The sequence below is a fragment of the Podarcis liolepis genome, assembly GCF_965112155.1.
Source record: "Podarcis liolepis genome assembly, chromosome: 5".
Lineage (NCBI taxonomy): Eukaryota > Metazoa > Chordata > Lepidosauria > Squamata > Lacertidae > Podarcis > Podarcis liolepis.
In genome coordinates, this window is record NC_139556.1 from 94,209,194 (window position 1) to 94,226,837 (window position 17,644).

Here is a 17,644-nt window from a genome sequence, read left to right on the forward strand (position 1 = left end):
AAAAAGGTAAAGGGACCCCTGACCATTAGGTCCAGTCGTGACCGACTCTGGGGTTGTAGCGCTCATCTCGGTTTATTGGCCCAGGGAGCCGGCGTACAGCTTCCGGGTCATGTGGCCAGCATGACTAAGCCGCTTCTGGTGAACCAGAGCAGCGCACGGAAATGCCATTTACCTTCCCACTGGAGCGGTACCTATTTATCTACTTGCACTTTGACGTGCTTTCAAACTGCTAGATTGGCAGGAGCAGGGACCGAGCAATGGGAGTTCACCCCGTCGCGGGGATTCGAACCACCGACCTTCTGATTGGCAAGTCCTAGGCTCTTTGGTTTAACCCACAGCACCACCCACGTCCCTAGGAAATGTATTTTATTGCTGTGTAAATGACAGGTCGCCTGATCACAGCCTTGTCCACAGGCGCTCCATGAAAAAGCTGATCAACTGCGGGATTTGTGCAGCACAGCAAACGAACATCTTCACAGTACCACCGCGAGGATTCATATTTACTGGCAACTTAAAAAGAGTTATTGTGCCAGCCCAGTATCTATGCAAGATCTTGAATACACTCCACATGCATGTTTATACCTAGTGGTCTGGATTTAGTATCTGTTTGGAATGTTGGAAAGGCCAAATAGAAATTGGCTCGGGGTTTATTACAGGCCTTTGGCAAGAAAAAGTTCTGAAAATAAAATATGTAGGCCAAGTTATTTCTGTCTCCCCTCCTTCACTGAGCCCTGCGTTTATCTACTGTCCAGTGAGCTCCCAGCACCAACCCACCATGTTTTGCCTCCCAAGGTAACTACGCTGGACAAAGTTCCACAGAGTGAGGGCCAGGGGTTCAGTTCTTATCTTGGGTAGCATCCTGCACTACCACCAGTGAAACACTGAAGCATCTGAGCTGCAAACTTTGCCTAGCACAGGAGATCCCTTGCTTAGATCTCTCAATGCCTTTTTAGCCACACGTTTGTTTCCCCACTCTGGAATTTATTTTCACGAAAAGCCAGCTAAAAGTGTCCTAAATCTGCCTTCAACAGCCTGGTGCTTTTCAGATGTTGCCGGACCACAACTCACATTGGCCTCAGCCGGCACACCTCTAAATAAATCCATTTTGATCAGAGGTCTGAGAGAGGAGGTTAATTCTCTCCCTACCCCCTGTGACTTTTTTTGTGACTGAAATCAACCCCTCTCCCACCCAAAAAGCTGTTAATAGCCACATATAAGAGGAAGGCAAATGTCTGTGTTGTGCCTGCCTGTCTCTGTCCCCTCCTGTTGGAATAATAATAATAATAATAATAATAATAATAATAATAATAATAATAATGTATTTATACCCCACCCATCTGGCTGGGTTTTCCAGCCACTCCAGGCAGCTTCCAACAAAAGATTAAAAATACATTAAAACATCCGTCATTAAAAACTTCCCTAAACAGGGCTGTCTTCAGATGTCTTCTAAACATCAGATAGTTGTTTATTTCCTTGACATCTGATGGGAGGGCGTTCCACAGGGCGGCCGCCACTACCGAGAAGGCCCTCTTATGGTGCTCTTAAGTCTTAAATGGTGTTCTTAAGGCTTAAAAAAAAAAGTATGTTGGGAGATCTGATCCTGCATCTCCCTTGAGATGGAGCCTAAGTTGTGTGCCTCATACAATGCCACACAATTGTACCTTGCAATGCCACCATGGAGGCTGGGCCATCACTTTTAGGGCAAAATGATGTGCTAGATTAGCTGGGTAGCTGGGAGACGGGGGGGGGGGTCTCAATCTGGATCAGCGCCCCCCCCTGCATATTTGTGATTTGGGAGGGGAACTCTCTCATTTGCATCAATGTGAGCTTCCCCTTCTTATGCAAACAGGGGGTCCAATACAGACTAGGAACACAGGAAGCTATCTTCATACTGACCAAGACCATTCGTAGAAGTTGGATGGAGATTCCTAGACTTCAGGGGGTTGGACTAGATGCTCCTCAGGATCATTTCCAACTCTACAATTCTAAGATTCTGTGGTCCACCTGGGCTCAGGATTGTCCATCCTGATTGGCAGTGATGTTCCAGACTTTCAGACGGGGGTTTTCCCTGGAGATGCCAGGAATTGAACCTAGGGAACTTCTGCATGTAAATCCGAAGCTCTGCCACTGAGCTAGGCCCTTTCCATAGAGCTCCACTACCCCCATGCCAGAGTTCCAATCTGGATTGGGGCTTTAGGGTACACAGCTAATATAACATACGGTACGGCTTGCAAGTGGATCTAATACAAAAGCTCTAGTCTTGACTCATATAGCAGTTGCTCCAGTTTTTTCTGCACCGTTTCTAGAACATCTCCAGGACATAAGAACAGCCCTGCTGGACCCAGCATCCTGTTCTCACAGTGGTCAACCAGGTGCCTGTGGGAAGCTCACAGGTAGGACCTGACTTGAACACAATAACACTCCGCCCGCGATTTCCAGCTATAGGTATTCAAAGGCTTATTGCCTCTGATAGTCAAGGTGGAACATGACTATCGTGGCTCACAGTCACGGGTGGATGTTGGGATATAGTTCCATTCCACCTTAAAAGGAACAAGCATGACTGTTGTGAGTCACATGCCTGTTTACTTCCAGCACAGGCTTGCTGGGACCTTCCGTTTGTATATTGCTTTTGCTCTATTGCTGTGTGCTTGAACACGAAGGGAAGCAGACATGTTTTTCCCTTTGTTCCTGAACTATGCTGAATAAACGCCTGTAAATAATGCTTACACATGTCTCTGTCCGCCACTTCCATTGTGAAGATTTATTCACTCTGCTGATAAAGCGTGCTCAAGTTTCTGAAGGCTTCTGAAGCTATGAGTCGCTGATTGATGCTGTTCCAAGGGAGACCGGAGTTCGCCCGGCTGCCGGCTGGTGGCTGGAGCCAGCTGGGGGGCTGCCTGATGCCCCCGTCTCCCCAGCAGCATCCCAACAGGCCTTACACCTCCTAAATTCATCTAATCATCCTTTCAAACCATCCAAGTTGGTTACCATCACAACCTCTTGAGGGAGCAAATTCCATAGATTAACTTCACACTTTGTAAAGAAGCACTTCCGTTGGACAGCTCTAGGCTATAGTGTTATGAGAGACAAAGGAAAACTTTTTTTCTATTCATCCCCCCCCCCCATGCACGGTTTCCTATAACTCTACTGTGTCTCCTCTTACTCCCCTCCCTTTAACTAAAAATGTCCCCAAAAGTTGTAATGTTTCCTCATAGGGGCATCCATCATTTTGGTTGCTCTTTCCAGCTCTTAAAAAAAGGAGGGAATTCATTTAAAAGCTTGGGTTGCCGCTCCTCTTAACAGGCCTTTAACAGCAGCCTGACAACAGAAATTGAGAAGGCGAAGTTAATGTGTATGTCAGAGGCAGGTGAGTAAAACCAGGGAGTGCCCCCAGATTTGGCAATCCTTCGTAATATGGCGCCCTGAGCGAGGCCAAAAATGGGCACCCACAAATGGATCATCTCAATTTTGGATCTTCTCAGTTTTGCATCCTCTCGTCTCAGGGCCCTGTGGGCGGTGAGGAACCACCTGCACCATCCTAAATGCAGAGCTGCTACCTTTGAAAAACACCACCTAGTAGCTATCAAGAAGAAGAAAACACTGAGGCTGTGTACACCCCTGTTCTCTCTGAATCCAGAGTGCTCCCATTGCTTTGAAGCCGCAATCCACATCTATCCTGTAGTTCCTTGAGAAATATTGCATTTTGATGCATTTCCCTGCAAACTAGCTTCAATACGATTTGGAGACGTAAGCCCTATGAAGACATCCGCACCCCTTCTCCACCCATTGGTGGTACAGACAGAAAAGTGGGCAATTTGGGGGGAAATGTATCCTGCCGTACCGCTTTGTGCAACAGCATGCAAATGCAGTTTGAAACGCAGCGTGGGGAAATGGCCTCACTGTGTTTTAAGCAGGTCATGTGAACACAGCCCGGGTGAAGCTAGGGGATGGGTACAACGGACGAGGACATTATGATGGGATGCAGTCACCCTTGCAGGGTGCGATGGATGACGTAATGGGATGGACACCGTGCTCGGGAGACGTGTGGCTGGCGATCAAGCGCTGAGAGTGGCGGTGGTTTTACCTTTGGGTGGAGCTCTGCGGTTGGAAAGACCTTGCAATGTGAACCGCTTTCGAGCAAGAGCTGAGCGCTCAAGATTAAGGCTGGTGGAATAATCAGCTAGGAGAAAGAGGCAGAGGGAAGAGAGAGGTGAGGCAGGGCAGAGGGGTCAGCCTTGCAGCTTGTGGAGAGAGCAAAGTTAAGAGCTTGTGGGGGGGGGGAGAGAAAGGGGGAGGTGATTAAAAAGTTGGAACGCTTGGCCAGCCGTGAGCTTGCGCAGCAAGTGACTAGCTGGGAAGGTGGCTGTGGAAACAAGGAAGCAAACTAGCTGAGCCAAACATCCTTCTTGTTATGCAAGGGATAGATTTGACTAGCTAGGTTTCACCTGGGAGCAAAATGGAGAAGGCGGGAAGGTGCTTTGTGGGGAGGGAGGGAACACACGGTTCCAAAAGGAAGACAAGTCAGCAGGAAAGTAAGTGAAAAGCGAATAGTTAAAAAAAGACCAAAAAAACTCTAGTGTCCACAAAACACCCAAGGCTGCTCACGGAATTATGGACCATTGAGTGGAACCCTTTAAAGCATCAAGGCCACATTCCCTTGCCGGCAACCATCCAGGGTGGGCGGAGCCAGAATCATAAGTGGGTGGAGCAATGGGTGTGGCTCTTACCTTTGTGCAGTAGACCACGCTAAAGCCAGAGGTTTCTGCAAATGATCACACCTCTCCATCCTCCAGCCAGGCAAGCAACAGGCATAGTCACAGTTACTTGAGGAGGGCACTTGAGGAGTAGGGTTGGGGAGGGTTGTAGCCTAGGGGGAGAATCTTTAGGGCTTGAGGTTCCCCATTCCCAATGCAGGGATTGTTCTGAAATAGGGCTTCCAGTGTAACAATATGAGCTGCATGTATTAAGGTGAAAGCCCTCCTTCATGATGTGCTCACCAGCAGACATCCCCAAGCAAAGCTGTCTCTTTGCAGGTGCCCCGGCGCAGCAAATCCTCCCAAAATATTATTTATGTTTACAAATGTTTGAGTGACTTTTCACAATGCTACTTACAAAAAATAATATTGTGCTGAAAGAAAAAATCACGGGGAAAACTCAATACCAAAAAAAGAAGAAGAATCTGTCAACTGAAATCAAGATAAATATCTACAAATCTGTATAACCACAGTGTCCATGTTGTACACTTCTGCATAAGAAAAGGTTGAAGAAGAAGAAGAAGAAGAGTTTGGACTTGATATCCCGCCTTTCACTCCCCTTAAGGAGTCTCTAAGCGGCTAACAATCTCCTTTCCCTTCATCCCCCAGAACAAATACTCTGTGAGGTGAGGGAGGCTGATAGACTTCAGAGAAGTCTGACTAGCCCAATGTCACCCAGCAGTTGCATTTGGAGGAGCGGGGAAGCGAACACGGTTCACCAGATTAGGAGTCCACTGCTCTTAACCACTACACCACGCTGGTGTTAGCATTGCACTCCTCCCATTGCAATGATCACCAGATTCTTGTTTATTTTCTGTTCCGTGAGAAAGGAAGCCAATCTGTGTGACTTCTGTCTCTGGTACTATTGTACTTTTTCTTTCTGCTCTGTCTTGCGACGAGATGGGATGTCTGTATGAGGGCTACTCCTCTCATACGTGTTTGTTATGTTCTTTAATCTGTAATTAGTAGAAATAAAGTAGGTATGCCCAGATACCTCATCTCCGTCTGCGCTGCTTTTACTCTGGTATACCGGGTGCTCACAAGACAGCAGCTGTGAGTCCCAGAACACCAGGACCCCTTCCCAGGAATGCTGCGTGGCTGTTCCAGTGCCGGAGGAGGCCGTGGGGCCTGCAGGAGTGTTAATAATAATAATAATAATAATAATAATAATAATAATAATAATAATAATAATAAATTTATTATTTATACCCCACCCATCTGTCTGGGTTTCCCTAGCCACTCTGGGCGGCTTCCAACAAATATTAAAACACAGTGGTCTGTTAAACATTAAAAGCTTCCCTAAACAGGGCTGCCTTCAGAGGTCTTCTAAAAGTCTGGTAGTTTTTCTTCTCTTTGACATCTGGTGGGTGTTCCATTAGCTGGTTCCCTTTGGGAGGCTGGTTGCCTTTGACTGCTGGCAAAAGAAGATCAAGGATCTGCTCTGGCTAACCTGACTTGCTCATACATTTGAGACACAGGGTTTTCTGGGTCGTAGTGGGGATCCCCATGAAATTTAATCTTTAACTCTCCTCTCCCCCAGAAATGCTTTCTACCTTGAAATCTGAAATGGCCTTGCCAGCAGCAGGGTCAACGACAAGGCACAGGAGCAGCATCAACAGACAACAACGGCAATGAAGGGACAGAACAGGAATGAGGAACCTGTGCTCTTCCCCCCCCCCATCACCCAGATGTTGAACTCTGGCTTTCATCCTGGCTGGGGCTGATGAGAGATGGAAGGGCCACAGGTTCTGCATTTCAGGGGGGAAAGTGGGGTCCATTGAAGGTGTCTTGTCCAAGCCCCCCCCCCATATCCTGGAGTCAGCACTGCCTGGCAATACTATCTTGGGGAGCCATAAAGCAACTATAACCAAAACACCATGGCCCCTCCTTGTTTTTCTGCAACAGATGAGTCATCTAGGTTAGCTCATGCCAGAGTGCCATCGTTTGCACACTAATTTACCCCCCCTTTTTTAAAAGAAACATATTGCTTTTCCTTATGACACACCTGTGAACTAGGTTCAAGCTTTTCACGACTTTTTGCGGAATTTCAGCCACAAAATGACTGAGGATCCCTGACATGAACATGGAATTAAATCCCAATTCAGCCAGCAGAGGGTGCACACAAACTATTGGACGGGTGGTTTGAAAAATAACGTTAACACTGTGGAGCAGCTCTCCTGCTATTCAAATGGTCTGGAATCTGCTACTTGGCAAGACTGACCAAACCTCAAACGGCTGAAACTGCTAGCTTACTAAATGCATAATGTGTAGCCTCATATTTTGAAAAATCCTAAGGTAACAGCACGCTTGCTCTCCAAATCTACAGAATGCTTCAGATGAATGGAATTGCAGTATATGTTTTTCACTGGAGAATGAATGAAGAATTCACACGACCACACGGTGAGTGGTTTGCCTTGTGCCCTCTCCCCACATAACAGCGTTTGCAAAACAAGTTGCTGTAAACTAGAGAAACGTTTGCCTGATATAAACTTTCCACCATGCAAATGAGCTGCCAGTTGAATTCAGATTCTGCTCCCTTGGCACCTCCAGCTAAAAGGACGCTCAACTAGCTTCAGAAGTCCTATATCTGAGGTCCTGAGGAACCACTGCTAGTCAGGGGAGACAATAGTGGCTGAGATAATACAGAGCGTCAGTCGACTGACTTGCTGTCAAAGCTTTGTATGGCCCCTGTGTCAAAATCGTAACCATTCAGGGAGTAGCTTTAGCTCAGTAGCAGAGCACAAAAGGCCACAGGTTTGATCCTCAGCAACTCCAGTTAAAAAGCGCCTTGAGTGGGAAAGCCTGCCTGCATACAATGTGACATGAAAGTCCAGCACTATGTGCCCAAGCCATCACTTGGTTTTGCACTCATCACTTGATGTTCCAAGCGATAGAAGTCCCAAGCATCATGCAACCAAGTGATAAGAGATGAAAGGATGTCCTGTCCATTCTTGTGTGAAGTGGCCCAGCACTTTGCATAACAGCCAAGGCAAGTTCAGTAAGGGCTCATTCACACTTCTTGTCCTGCAGCTTCCCCCTTCCCCCAAGAGCAATCGGCAATTCAAGTTTTCTTTGGATTGATGCTTGCTCTGATTTAGCACCAAAGAGTGGGTTTCCCCTGGGAAAGGAGCGGGTCAAGTGGAAAATCACTTGAACCCGTGCCTTCTAGGCATGGGACAAGCAGAAGTGAGGACGAGCCCTGTGTTGTTATTCAAAGGTAATTCCAGAAATCCCTGTGTGTGTTATGCCTGCAAAGTGTGGATCAGGCACCCTGCAGTTCATGCAGGTCACTTTGAAGCCCCAATTCTTGCCCTCTTGTCAAACTGCTGGTGTGGGAAAGGAGAAATTTGCAGAGGGAAACAGCATGCGCACCATCTCCTCTAGGCTTCTGCCTCAGAGTTCTTCCGTCTCTGCACTGCCTACCTCTTTTCTGTCTGGCGTTGGGGCTGATGTTCCTGTCCCGGTTGTTGGACATTTCCAGGCTTGAGAGCTCAGATTTGTTCTCGCACAAACTCATGGACTTCCTGCCGTACCTTTAGAGACAAAAGAAATGCAACAAGCGTTGTTAAAATAGGCACTAAAAGGGCATCGATGTGCAATGGTGCATTGAGGCGATTTCTAGACTTTGGACTTCATGCTCTTATAGGGAGGGTCCTTTCCAGAGTGCCGTGTGTCTGTTATTGCACTTGCTTCAACATGCCCTGTTACATCTGGGGGCCCTCCTGCCCAGGTCCTCTGCCCTAAAGCCCAGTCCTCGTGGCACCATCAGAAATGGTCCTCTTGTTGCAGAGTTTCCCCATCTCACCATGAATATGTCACCCCAGTTAAAAACCTTCCTGTCAGAGTGAGCTTTGGACTGTAAAAATGTACAATGAGAGGAGACTTCCGGTCAGCGCCATCAGCAATGGCGGAGTTCCTCTGACTGAGCGGAACCTGCTCCTTGAAAATTGGGTCCTGCCGCCGCGGCGAAGGCGGAGAACCTTTAAAAATCCCAGGTGGAGGAAGCCTGGGAACGTGGGATTCGGCTGACACCAGGAGCACCTCCCCTACTCGCAGGGAAACCCTTTTTCGGGGATCCAAAGCGACGTGGGGTGAGTGGCGCGGTGTTTTGAATCAACCGCTACTTTTACGGAGTGAAGCCGCACAGCCGTTGCCGGAGAGCGCTGACTATTTCCTGTGGACAATTGGACTCTAAACAAGTACCCGTGAGTAGAACGGAAAATTGGATTAAGAAATATTTTAATTTGGCACCGAAACGGGAAGGTTCTAAACAGGAAGTCCGCCTCCTGTTTTTTGTAAATAGATAGCAAAAACTTTGTAAGCCAAAGTCTGGAAAGTCGTATATAAAGTTCTAAACTCCATTCATCATCACCAAAACCCCTCTTGGAAGCAGGAGAAAAGAGGGGGATTTTTGACTGTTTAAGCCTGCAGGAGAGAGAGTAAAGAAAGATAAATTTTCCACCGTTTCAAACCTGGGAATGGGGTGTCAAAGACAGAAATTTATGGGGAAGTTCATCGACTGTGAATGGAACGTCTTTTGACAGATAGTTAAAAAAGAAGAAGAGAGAAACAAATTGATTCCAATGTTGCTTCTTGCAATCAAAAGAAACAAAGTATTTGAAAAGTGAAAGTATTTTTGTTGTTGTTGGTCCTGCTTTCAAAAGATGGATACAAATAGAAATTGTCTCCTCTAGAGGGAGCTTGTTAATTTGTTGCCGGAGCTGATCTGGGGACCTCACAGCTGTATGATTAGGATCGTGAGACCAGACTCTAACCTTGGGGGAAAAAATGTGTTTACAAGAAGTCTTGGTGCTTGCTTTTTGCAAGACAAGTGCTTTGCTGGAGCAGATGCATGAGAAGATGGATTTGATGACTGTTGCAGTTAAAAACTTTGGACAAAGGGCGAATACCCATATAGAAACCATTCAGGAACCAGCCCAGGAATTTGTTTTGATAGGGCAAGTGCAAGTGCAGAAGAAAATGGAGGAGGTTGCTGTTGAACCTCAAATAACACAAATGGAGAGATCCGAGGCCTTGCAGGAGTATAAGCCGCTGTTTTTGAAGTTTGAATCTGGATTGGACCAGGGGGGGTCTGGAGTTGTGAGGGCTCTTAATTTTGGAAATACTTTGAAACATGCTTTTAAATACTTTCTGGACTACAGTGTTGACTGTGGGGAATGGGAATGTGGGGAATGGGCTGATTTGCTGAGGAGAAATGGAGATATTTTTGGATTGGAGTCCTCCCGAGACCTACCCCACAATGAGAAAGGAAAGAAAATAAGAAAAAGATCAACAAAAGACAAAGTAAAGGGCAGGTATAAACAAGAAGAAGACCTGCAGAAGGGACATGGAAAAGACTTAAGAGCCTCGGACATAAGAGCACCAGGTTGATGGATGGACGAGAAAGGACTGACAAAACCCGAGACCAGGAAGAAGAGACGAGGGATGAAGATTGGAAGAAAGTTTTAAAAAATTATTTAGAAAAGTATCGTAAAATTAATGAGTATTAGAAAAATGTTGGAATGAAATTATTTGGCTTTAGCAGAAATGTCAAAAAGAATTATGTAAGAATATGTTATGGTTAAAAGAATTTGATATATATAAGATTTAAGTTTTAAGTTTTAGGGTTTTTTAGGGTAAGATAAGGTTAAAATAGATTAAGGTAATTTAATGACAGAATATTGTGAAAGATGGAAAGGATTTGCTGAGATAATTAATAACTAGAATACAAAAAAGGGAGGCGTGAGGAGGTCGTTGAAATAAGTTAATGAAAGTTAAGGATTTGGGAATATTAGACTTGTTTTTTAATTCTTTGTTTATTTTTGTTTTTTGATTTAGAGGCATTGTGTGTTTTGTTATTATTATTTTTTTACTTTGGTTTTTATTGATCTGTATTGTTTAATTGTTATGTTTATCTACTTCTTTCTCTCTTTTTCTCCTTCTCTTGTCTTTTCTTTCTTTTTTCTTTGTAACTTTAAAATTCTCAATAAATATCATTTAAAAAAAAATAAAAATAAAAAAAATGTACAATGAGAGATGGAAGATAATTTGCTGGGCATATAATGAGCATGGTAATATAAATAAGCGCAGCAAGCCAGGCTCAGTCATCTGTGGACCAAACAACTAGATAAGAAACCATTCACAAAATTAGCAGATTGCACTAGCGGATGGGGAAGAAATTTAGGTTTGGTTCAGATTTTAATGCAAACTTCCCTAAGTCCCATTTTTTGGATACAGTACACAAACTGGAATGAAGCTATCCTTTGAAATTTGCACCTCTCCAAATCTCGCAATGCAAAACTTACCCAACCAATAATGTGTACAAAAAAGCATATATTAGAGGAAAGTGTGACTTTAAAAATGCACATATAAATGAAAATGACATACCCAAATGCATTAAATAAGGGAGATTGCTTGCAAAAATGTGAAGTCAAGGAGATACATGGAAATGCTGACAATTTTTCATGAGAATTGTTTTTTTTAAGTTGTTAAGTAGGTTTGCCATATGTCGAATCAGCAAAATGTCAGGGGAAATGCCAATGTATGGCAGGGAAAAACCGGATGGGAAAAGCAGCGGAAACAGCTCAAAAAGCTGTTAGGGTTAGGTTTCCTTTTAAAAGCTCAACAACTTTGCGGGTGTCAGGAATTTTACTTTTTGAAATATGGCAACTCGATTGTTAACTGATGTGCCAAACTGAACTTAAATCTGGAGAAACGAGAGAAACCGAAATTGGCATATTTGCCCATCTCTATTGCCTCCCTCTGGGAACTACAGGCTGCATGATTCTCTCGTGAAAGGGAATGAATGTTTAAAATAATTTAAACATATAGTGCAGAGATAACAGAAACACAGCCAGCCTTCTAGAACATGCATCCATTATACTGCTTTACAAACTGCAGGGCTCAAATGCCAGCGGTGCTCTCAGGGGAGTGCAGGACGCGCAAATCAACAGCAGTTACTGCTTTGGAGTCAAAGGAAAATACCCCCATTACTGAACTGCTCACACAGGCAGTTTGGCTCACTCACGCCCAATTCATTTGCATAGAGGCTGCATAAACCTTGCTCTCACCAGCACAATAGCTGCTCTCTGGAATGGTAGGTAGGAAGGGAAAGTGTCTTGCTGCAAAATTTCCTGCTCTTTTCTGCAATTAGTCACCAGAGGTAACTAAGGGGCAAAGCAGACGTGGCAGGGAGAACTACACCTGTGGCTCACAGGTCTGCCTGATCCATGTACAATGTGGATCACACGGAACTGCATGGGAATGTGGGTTGCAAACTCGTATGGATGTGGTCCATCTAGTGTGTGCACACTGACCAACAGTGGCTGTCTAGGGTTTCAGACAGAAGTCTTACCCAGCCTTATCTAGATTCAGGTAGGTAGCCATGTTGGTCTGATGCACTCAAGGAGGGCAACCAAAATGGTCAAAGGCCTGGAAACGATGCCTTATGAGGAACGGCTAAGGGAGCTGGGCATGTTTAGCCTGGAGAAGAGGAGGTTAAGGGGTGATATGATAGCCATGTTCAAATATATAAAAGGATGTCACATAGAGGAGGGAGAAAGGTTGTTTTCTGCTGCTCCAGACAAGCGTACAAGGAGCAATGGATCCAAACTACAAGAAAGAAGATTCCACCTAAACATTAGGAAGAACTTCCTGACAGTAAGAGCTGTTCAACAGTGGAATTTGCTGCCAAGGAGTGTGGTGGAGTCTCCTCCTTTGGAGGTCTTTAAGCAGAGGCTTGACAACCATATGTCAGGAGTGCTCTGATGGTGTTTCCTGCTTGGCAGGGGGTTGGACTCGATGGCCCTTGTGGTCTCTTCCAACTCTATGATTCTATGATTCTATGAAAATAAATTTAAAAATTGTCCAATAGCACCTTAGAGACCAACTAAGTTTGTTCTGGGTATACCCAGTCTTATCTGGATGAGACGCCAGGTTTGGATCTGGGACCTTTTTGTGTGCAAGCACATAATCCCTTTCTCAGTTATTCAGCTTGACATTGAATAAGGAAGGGATCCCAGGGGTCATCTAGTCCAACCCCCTGTGGGGGTTGCCTTGGCCACTTTGGTCTTTGGTCCCACCCATTGCCTCTGAGCCACCTCGACCGACTGTTTATTTACATGCTATTTCCCGGCAGACTGGAGGAGGGCAAATGTTGTCCCTATTTTGAAAAAGGGGAAAAGAGAGGACCCAAATAATTACCGCCCAGTTAGTCTGACATCAATACCAGGGAAGATTCTGGAGCAGATCATTAAGCAAACAGTCTGTGAGCACCTAGAAAGGAATGCTGTGATCACCAATAGTCAGCATGGATTTCTGAAAAATAAGTCATGTCAGACTAACCTGTTCTCGTTTTTTGACAGAATTACAAGCCTGGTAGATGAAGGGAACGCAGTGGATGTAGCCTACCTTGATTTCAGCAAGGCATTTGACAAGGTGCCCCATGATATTCTTGTAAAGAAGCTGGTAAAATGCGGTCTTGACTATGCTACCACTCAGTGGATTTGTAACTGGCTGACTGACCGAACCCAAAGGGTGCTCATCAATGGTTCCTCTTCATCCTGGAGAAGAGTGACTAGTGGGGTGCCACAGGGTTCTGTCTTATTCAACATCTTTATCAACGACTTGGATGATGGACTCAAGGGCATCCTGATCAAATTTGCAGATGACACCAAACCCGGAGGGGTGGCTAACACCCCAGAGGACAGGATCACACTTCAAAACAACCTTGACAGATTAGAGAACTGGGCCAAAACAAACAAGATGAATTTTAACAGGGAGAAATGTAAAGTATTGCACTTGGGCAAAAAAAATGAGAGGCACAAATACAAGATGGGTGACACCTGGCTTGAGAGCAGTACATGTGAAAAGGGTCTAGGAGTCTTGGTTGACCACAAGCTTGACATGAGCCAACAGTGTGACGCGGCAGCTAAAAAAGCCAGTGCAATTCTGGGCTGCATCAATAGGAGTATAGCATCTAGATCAAGGGAAGTAATAGTTGTCAGTATCTCAGCTCGCAGTCAGAGGTAACTGGCCTCCCCCGGGCAACCGACTGAGATACTTGTTGACCTTCCCGTCTGCGTCTCCCGGCAGGCAAGGTCGTAAATCGGCGATCCTCCTCCTCAGACGTGAGAAGAACACACCCCCTCCTTCTCCCTCCCTGCATTCCCCCAGGGAGGGGAAAAGAGACAGACAGGAGTCTATTTACATGTCTTTTATTCCTGTCATTTCAGCAGTACATAGAAACGTGACTGCACTCTCTAGACTCCAGCAGTAGAGTCACCGCTCCACCCCTGTACTTCCAGTACAGGTCAGATGACACTCTGAGCTAACATCCGGTGCTCAGTACAGAGAATAGACTGCCCCTTTTTCCCAACAGTACAGTTCCACACATCAACATCCTGTTTTGCATTCCAGAGATCTGCAGCTGGCTTTTGCATTGCTGCTTTTTCCTGACAACCTCCCCCAAAAGCATCAATGGGCAAAACATGATCCAGAGAAGAAAACAAACAGTTGTTATACATATAACAATAGTGCCACTGTATTCTGCTCTGGTCAGACCTCACCTGGAGTACTGTGTCCAGTTCTGGGCACCACAGTTCAAGAAGGACACTGACAAACTGGAACGTGTCCAGAGGAGGGCAACCAAAATGGTCAAAGGCCTGGAAACGATGCCTTATGAGGAACGGCTAAGGGAGCTGGGCATGTTTAGCCTGGAGAAGAGGAGGTTAAGGGGTGATATGATAGCCATGTTCAAATATATAAAAGGATGTCACATAGAGGAGGGAGAAAGGTTGTTTTCTGCTGCTCCAGAGAAGCGGACACGGAGCAATGGATCCAAACTACAAGAAAGAAGATTCCACCTAAACATTAGGAAGAACTTCCTGATAGTAAGAGCTGTTCGACAGTGGAATTTGCTGCCAAGGAGTGTGGTGGAGTCTCCTACTTTGGAGGTCTTTAAGCAGAGGCTTGACAACCATATGTCAGGAGTGCTCTGATGGTGTTTCCTGCTTGGCAGGGGGTTGGACTCGATGGCCCTTGTGGTCTCTTCCAACTCTATGATTCTATGATTCCCTGCCTCAGTTTCTTTGCAAACACCACCACCAAAATAAATATATATTCAAAGTCCAAGCAGACTGGGATTACTTCTCATGATACTTTATTGCTCTTCCAACTTGCTAACCCGGGGACACTTTCCCTGAAGAGATGTTACCCAGTTAGAATTTATGGCAGCAATAAACGGCTGGTGCCAGACATCATATGGTCCCAAAGAGCATGATTTCAGAGGAATGGCGTACACTTAAACACCTCTTCAGACCCGTACATTTCTGAGGTGGTGTGTCAGGATTGTATATGAGCTTATTACTACTGCACCTAGTTGGTCACATGCTCCCTGGGTAATCACGTGTGTGGAATTTATCTATATAATTTATATTCATCTATATAATTAATACACGTCTCGATGTAAAAAAGAGATCTGTAAACAATTATATACAAAACAAATCTCTATATGATTTAACTAAAATATAATCAGGAGATAAAAAATATGGATTCCTTAAAATGCACAGTGGTCTTATATCAGAGCAACTGGGGAGGGAAAGGGGGGGTCAAAAGAGAATGAACCCATCAAAATTACAATTTTGGAAGTGTGAGGAGGGGAGGAGAATACGATCTGGCGTCTGGCTTTTTCCTGGTTCAAATAAATCTCTTTCCCGGAAGAAAGAAAAGAAACCCCATCACCCCCCCCCCCAATCCCACCATCCACTGATTACACTTTATCTTTCCAAATAAATTTACAAACGCACACAGTGAATTTAAGTACCTGGCAGCTTCAAGCTGATGCACTGGGGCAGAAATAACTAGAAATAGCAGATGCCAAGTTTTAGCTATTAAAGGGAGAAGTGGGTGGGAAAGGGGGGGGGAGAGGGAGAGAAATCTGTAGGATGCAGCTTTTGTCAGATCTTGGGAGAAAGATTTATTAATGTGTGGCTTATGTCCCTAGTGTTATATCCTCCTAAAGCCCTGCCTTAGCCCTTTCCGGGGAGATGTGGCCTTTCCAAGGATGCAGAGCAGCCCCTGCAGGAAGCTGCTCTGCAAGCCGGTCCCTCAGCTGCCTCTGGACCTGGAGGAGGAACGCACTCTGCACACGCTCAGGAGCGCGTCTCGGCACCACCCGCTCACCGGCATTGTTGACAAGCAGCAGCCGCTCCATTGGCCCGTCCCCGCGGAGCTCCCAGGTGCTGCTGCCCATCGCCCGAGGCCAGGTTGGCAGGCAGGTCGCGCACGCAGAGTGCTGGACACGGGCACGCAGCTTGCCCTCCAGCTGCTCCAGCACAGCCACTGAGCGCGCCACCAGCATCTAACTGGGATCTAACAGAAGTGACTACTGGGGAAAGGGGCAGCGAGTGGAGGCTGAGATAGGTGGCATTCTGAAAGAGCCCCTAGCAGATACAGTGGTACCTTGGTTTAAGAACAGCTTGGTTTATGAACAACGTGGATTAAGAACGCTGCAAAGCTGGAAGTAGGTGTTTTGGTCTTTGAACTTTGCCTTGGAAGCAGAACATGTTCCGTTTCCTGTTGAGTGTGTTCCATTTGTAAATTGAATCCCTCGCTGCTATGGGAAAGCAGAGCTTGGTTTAAGAACGCTTTGGTTTAAGAACGGACTTCCGGAACGGATTAAGTTCGTAAACCAAGGTACCACTGTACATGAGCAAAGAAGGGAGGAATCAGGCAACGACTCCAGAATATATCGAGCAATAAGCAGGGAACACCAGAGGCACCAGAGGAAAGGTGCCTGCACTGTGTGAGGAACAGTTTAGCAATAGTGGGCAGATGGGATTGAGCAAGCAGGAAGAGGAGATGGCAACAGGCTCCCACAGCACACCAGGTTGCTAATCAATTTAACCAGGCTTCCTGGTTTTCAGTATATTCCATGAGCCTCTAGGTGTGAAGCAATTTGAGATGCAAAGCGGCCCCACCCAAGGTGCTATTCTCCTGTAGTCCTAGTTATATCTTGGCTGTGAGTCCTGGAAGAACTGCCCCTTGCCTTGCAGGTCTTGTTCCACTTGGCTCGGGAGGAAGGACTGACTCCACCTACAAAACCTGAGGCTGCTGCTAAAGATGCTTTCGTTTGGGTGTTGTTGTGGGGAGAGTTGCGGCTGCTGCTGGTGGTGGTTTTTTGTATCTGTATTTCAGCTCTTGTGATTTATGTGAAAATTGTTCAGTTTGTGTACTATTTATTTATTTATTTATTTATTTACATTATTATTACGGCATGACTTTTTGTCACATTGCAGTTCCGTATTTTTTTATTTATGCATTTATATATTTATGTATTTGTTATTAAATTTGTATACGGCCCTTCATCTGTAGATCTCAGGGTGGCCCAAAACATTAAAATACAATATAAAACCACAAAATACATAATATAAACAACAACAAACCAATAAACCTCCTCCCCCATGTTGTAAGCAGCCTGGAGCATGGTTTGAACTGTGGAAAGGTGGCATAAAAAGGTAAAGGTAAATGACCCTTGCCCGTTAAGTCCAGTCGCGAACGACTCTGGGGTTGTGGCACTCATCTCGCTTTACTGGCCGAGGGAGGTGACGTTTGTCCGCTGACAGTTTTTCCGGGTCATGTGTCCAGCATGACTAAGCAGCTTCTGGCGAAACCAGAGCAGCGAACGGAAACACCATTTACCTTCCCGCCGGAGCGGTACCTAATTATCTACTTGCACTTTGATGTGCTTTCAAACTGCTAGGTTGGCAGGAGCAGGGACTGAACAATGGGAGCTCACCCCGTCACGGGGATTCGAACCGCCGACCTTCTGATCGACAAACCCTAGGCTCGGTGGTTTAGACCACTGTTTCCCAAACGTTTTTGGGCAACGG

The 17,644-nt window shown here is 45.7% G+C and overlaps 1 protein-coding gene across 10 annotated transcripts in view; it reads right to left on the reverse strand.

Annotated features, from left to right (window-relative positions):
• The window catches only part of MCF2L2 (MCF.2 cell line derived transforming sequence-like 2), a 231,571-nt gene that overhangs the window by 18,754 nt on the left and 195,173 nt on the right, over window positions 1-17,644 (reverse strand). For 7 of the 10 annotated variants that reach the window (XM_083503907.1, XM_083503910.1, XM_083503905.1 and 4 more), the window contains 2 exons: window positions 8,178-8,287; window positions 4,085-4,180 (listed from right to left, as the gene is read on the reverse strand). In XM_083503907.1, coding sequence (XP_083360033.1) covers window positions 4,085-4,180; window positions 8,178-8,287 — 206 coding nt within the window. The remainder of the gene's footprint in view (window positions 1-4,084; window positions 4,181-8,177; window positions 8,288-17,644) is intronic. The other 3 variants (XM_083503906.1, XM_083503914.1, XM_083503913.1) reach the window with 1 other exon arrangement.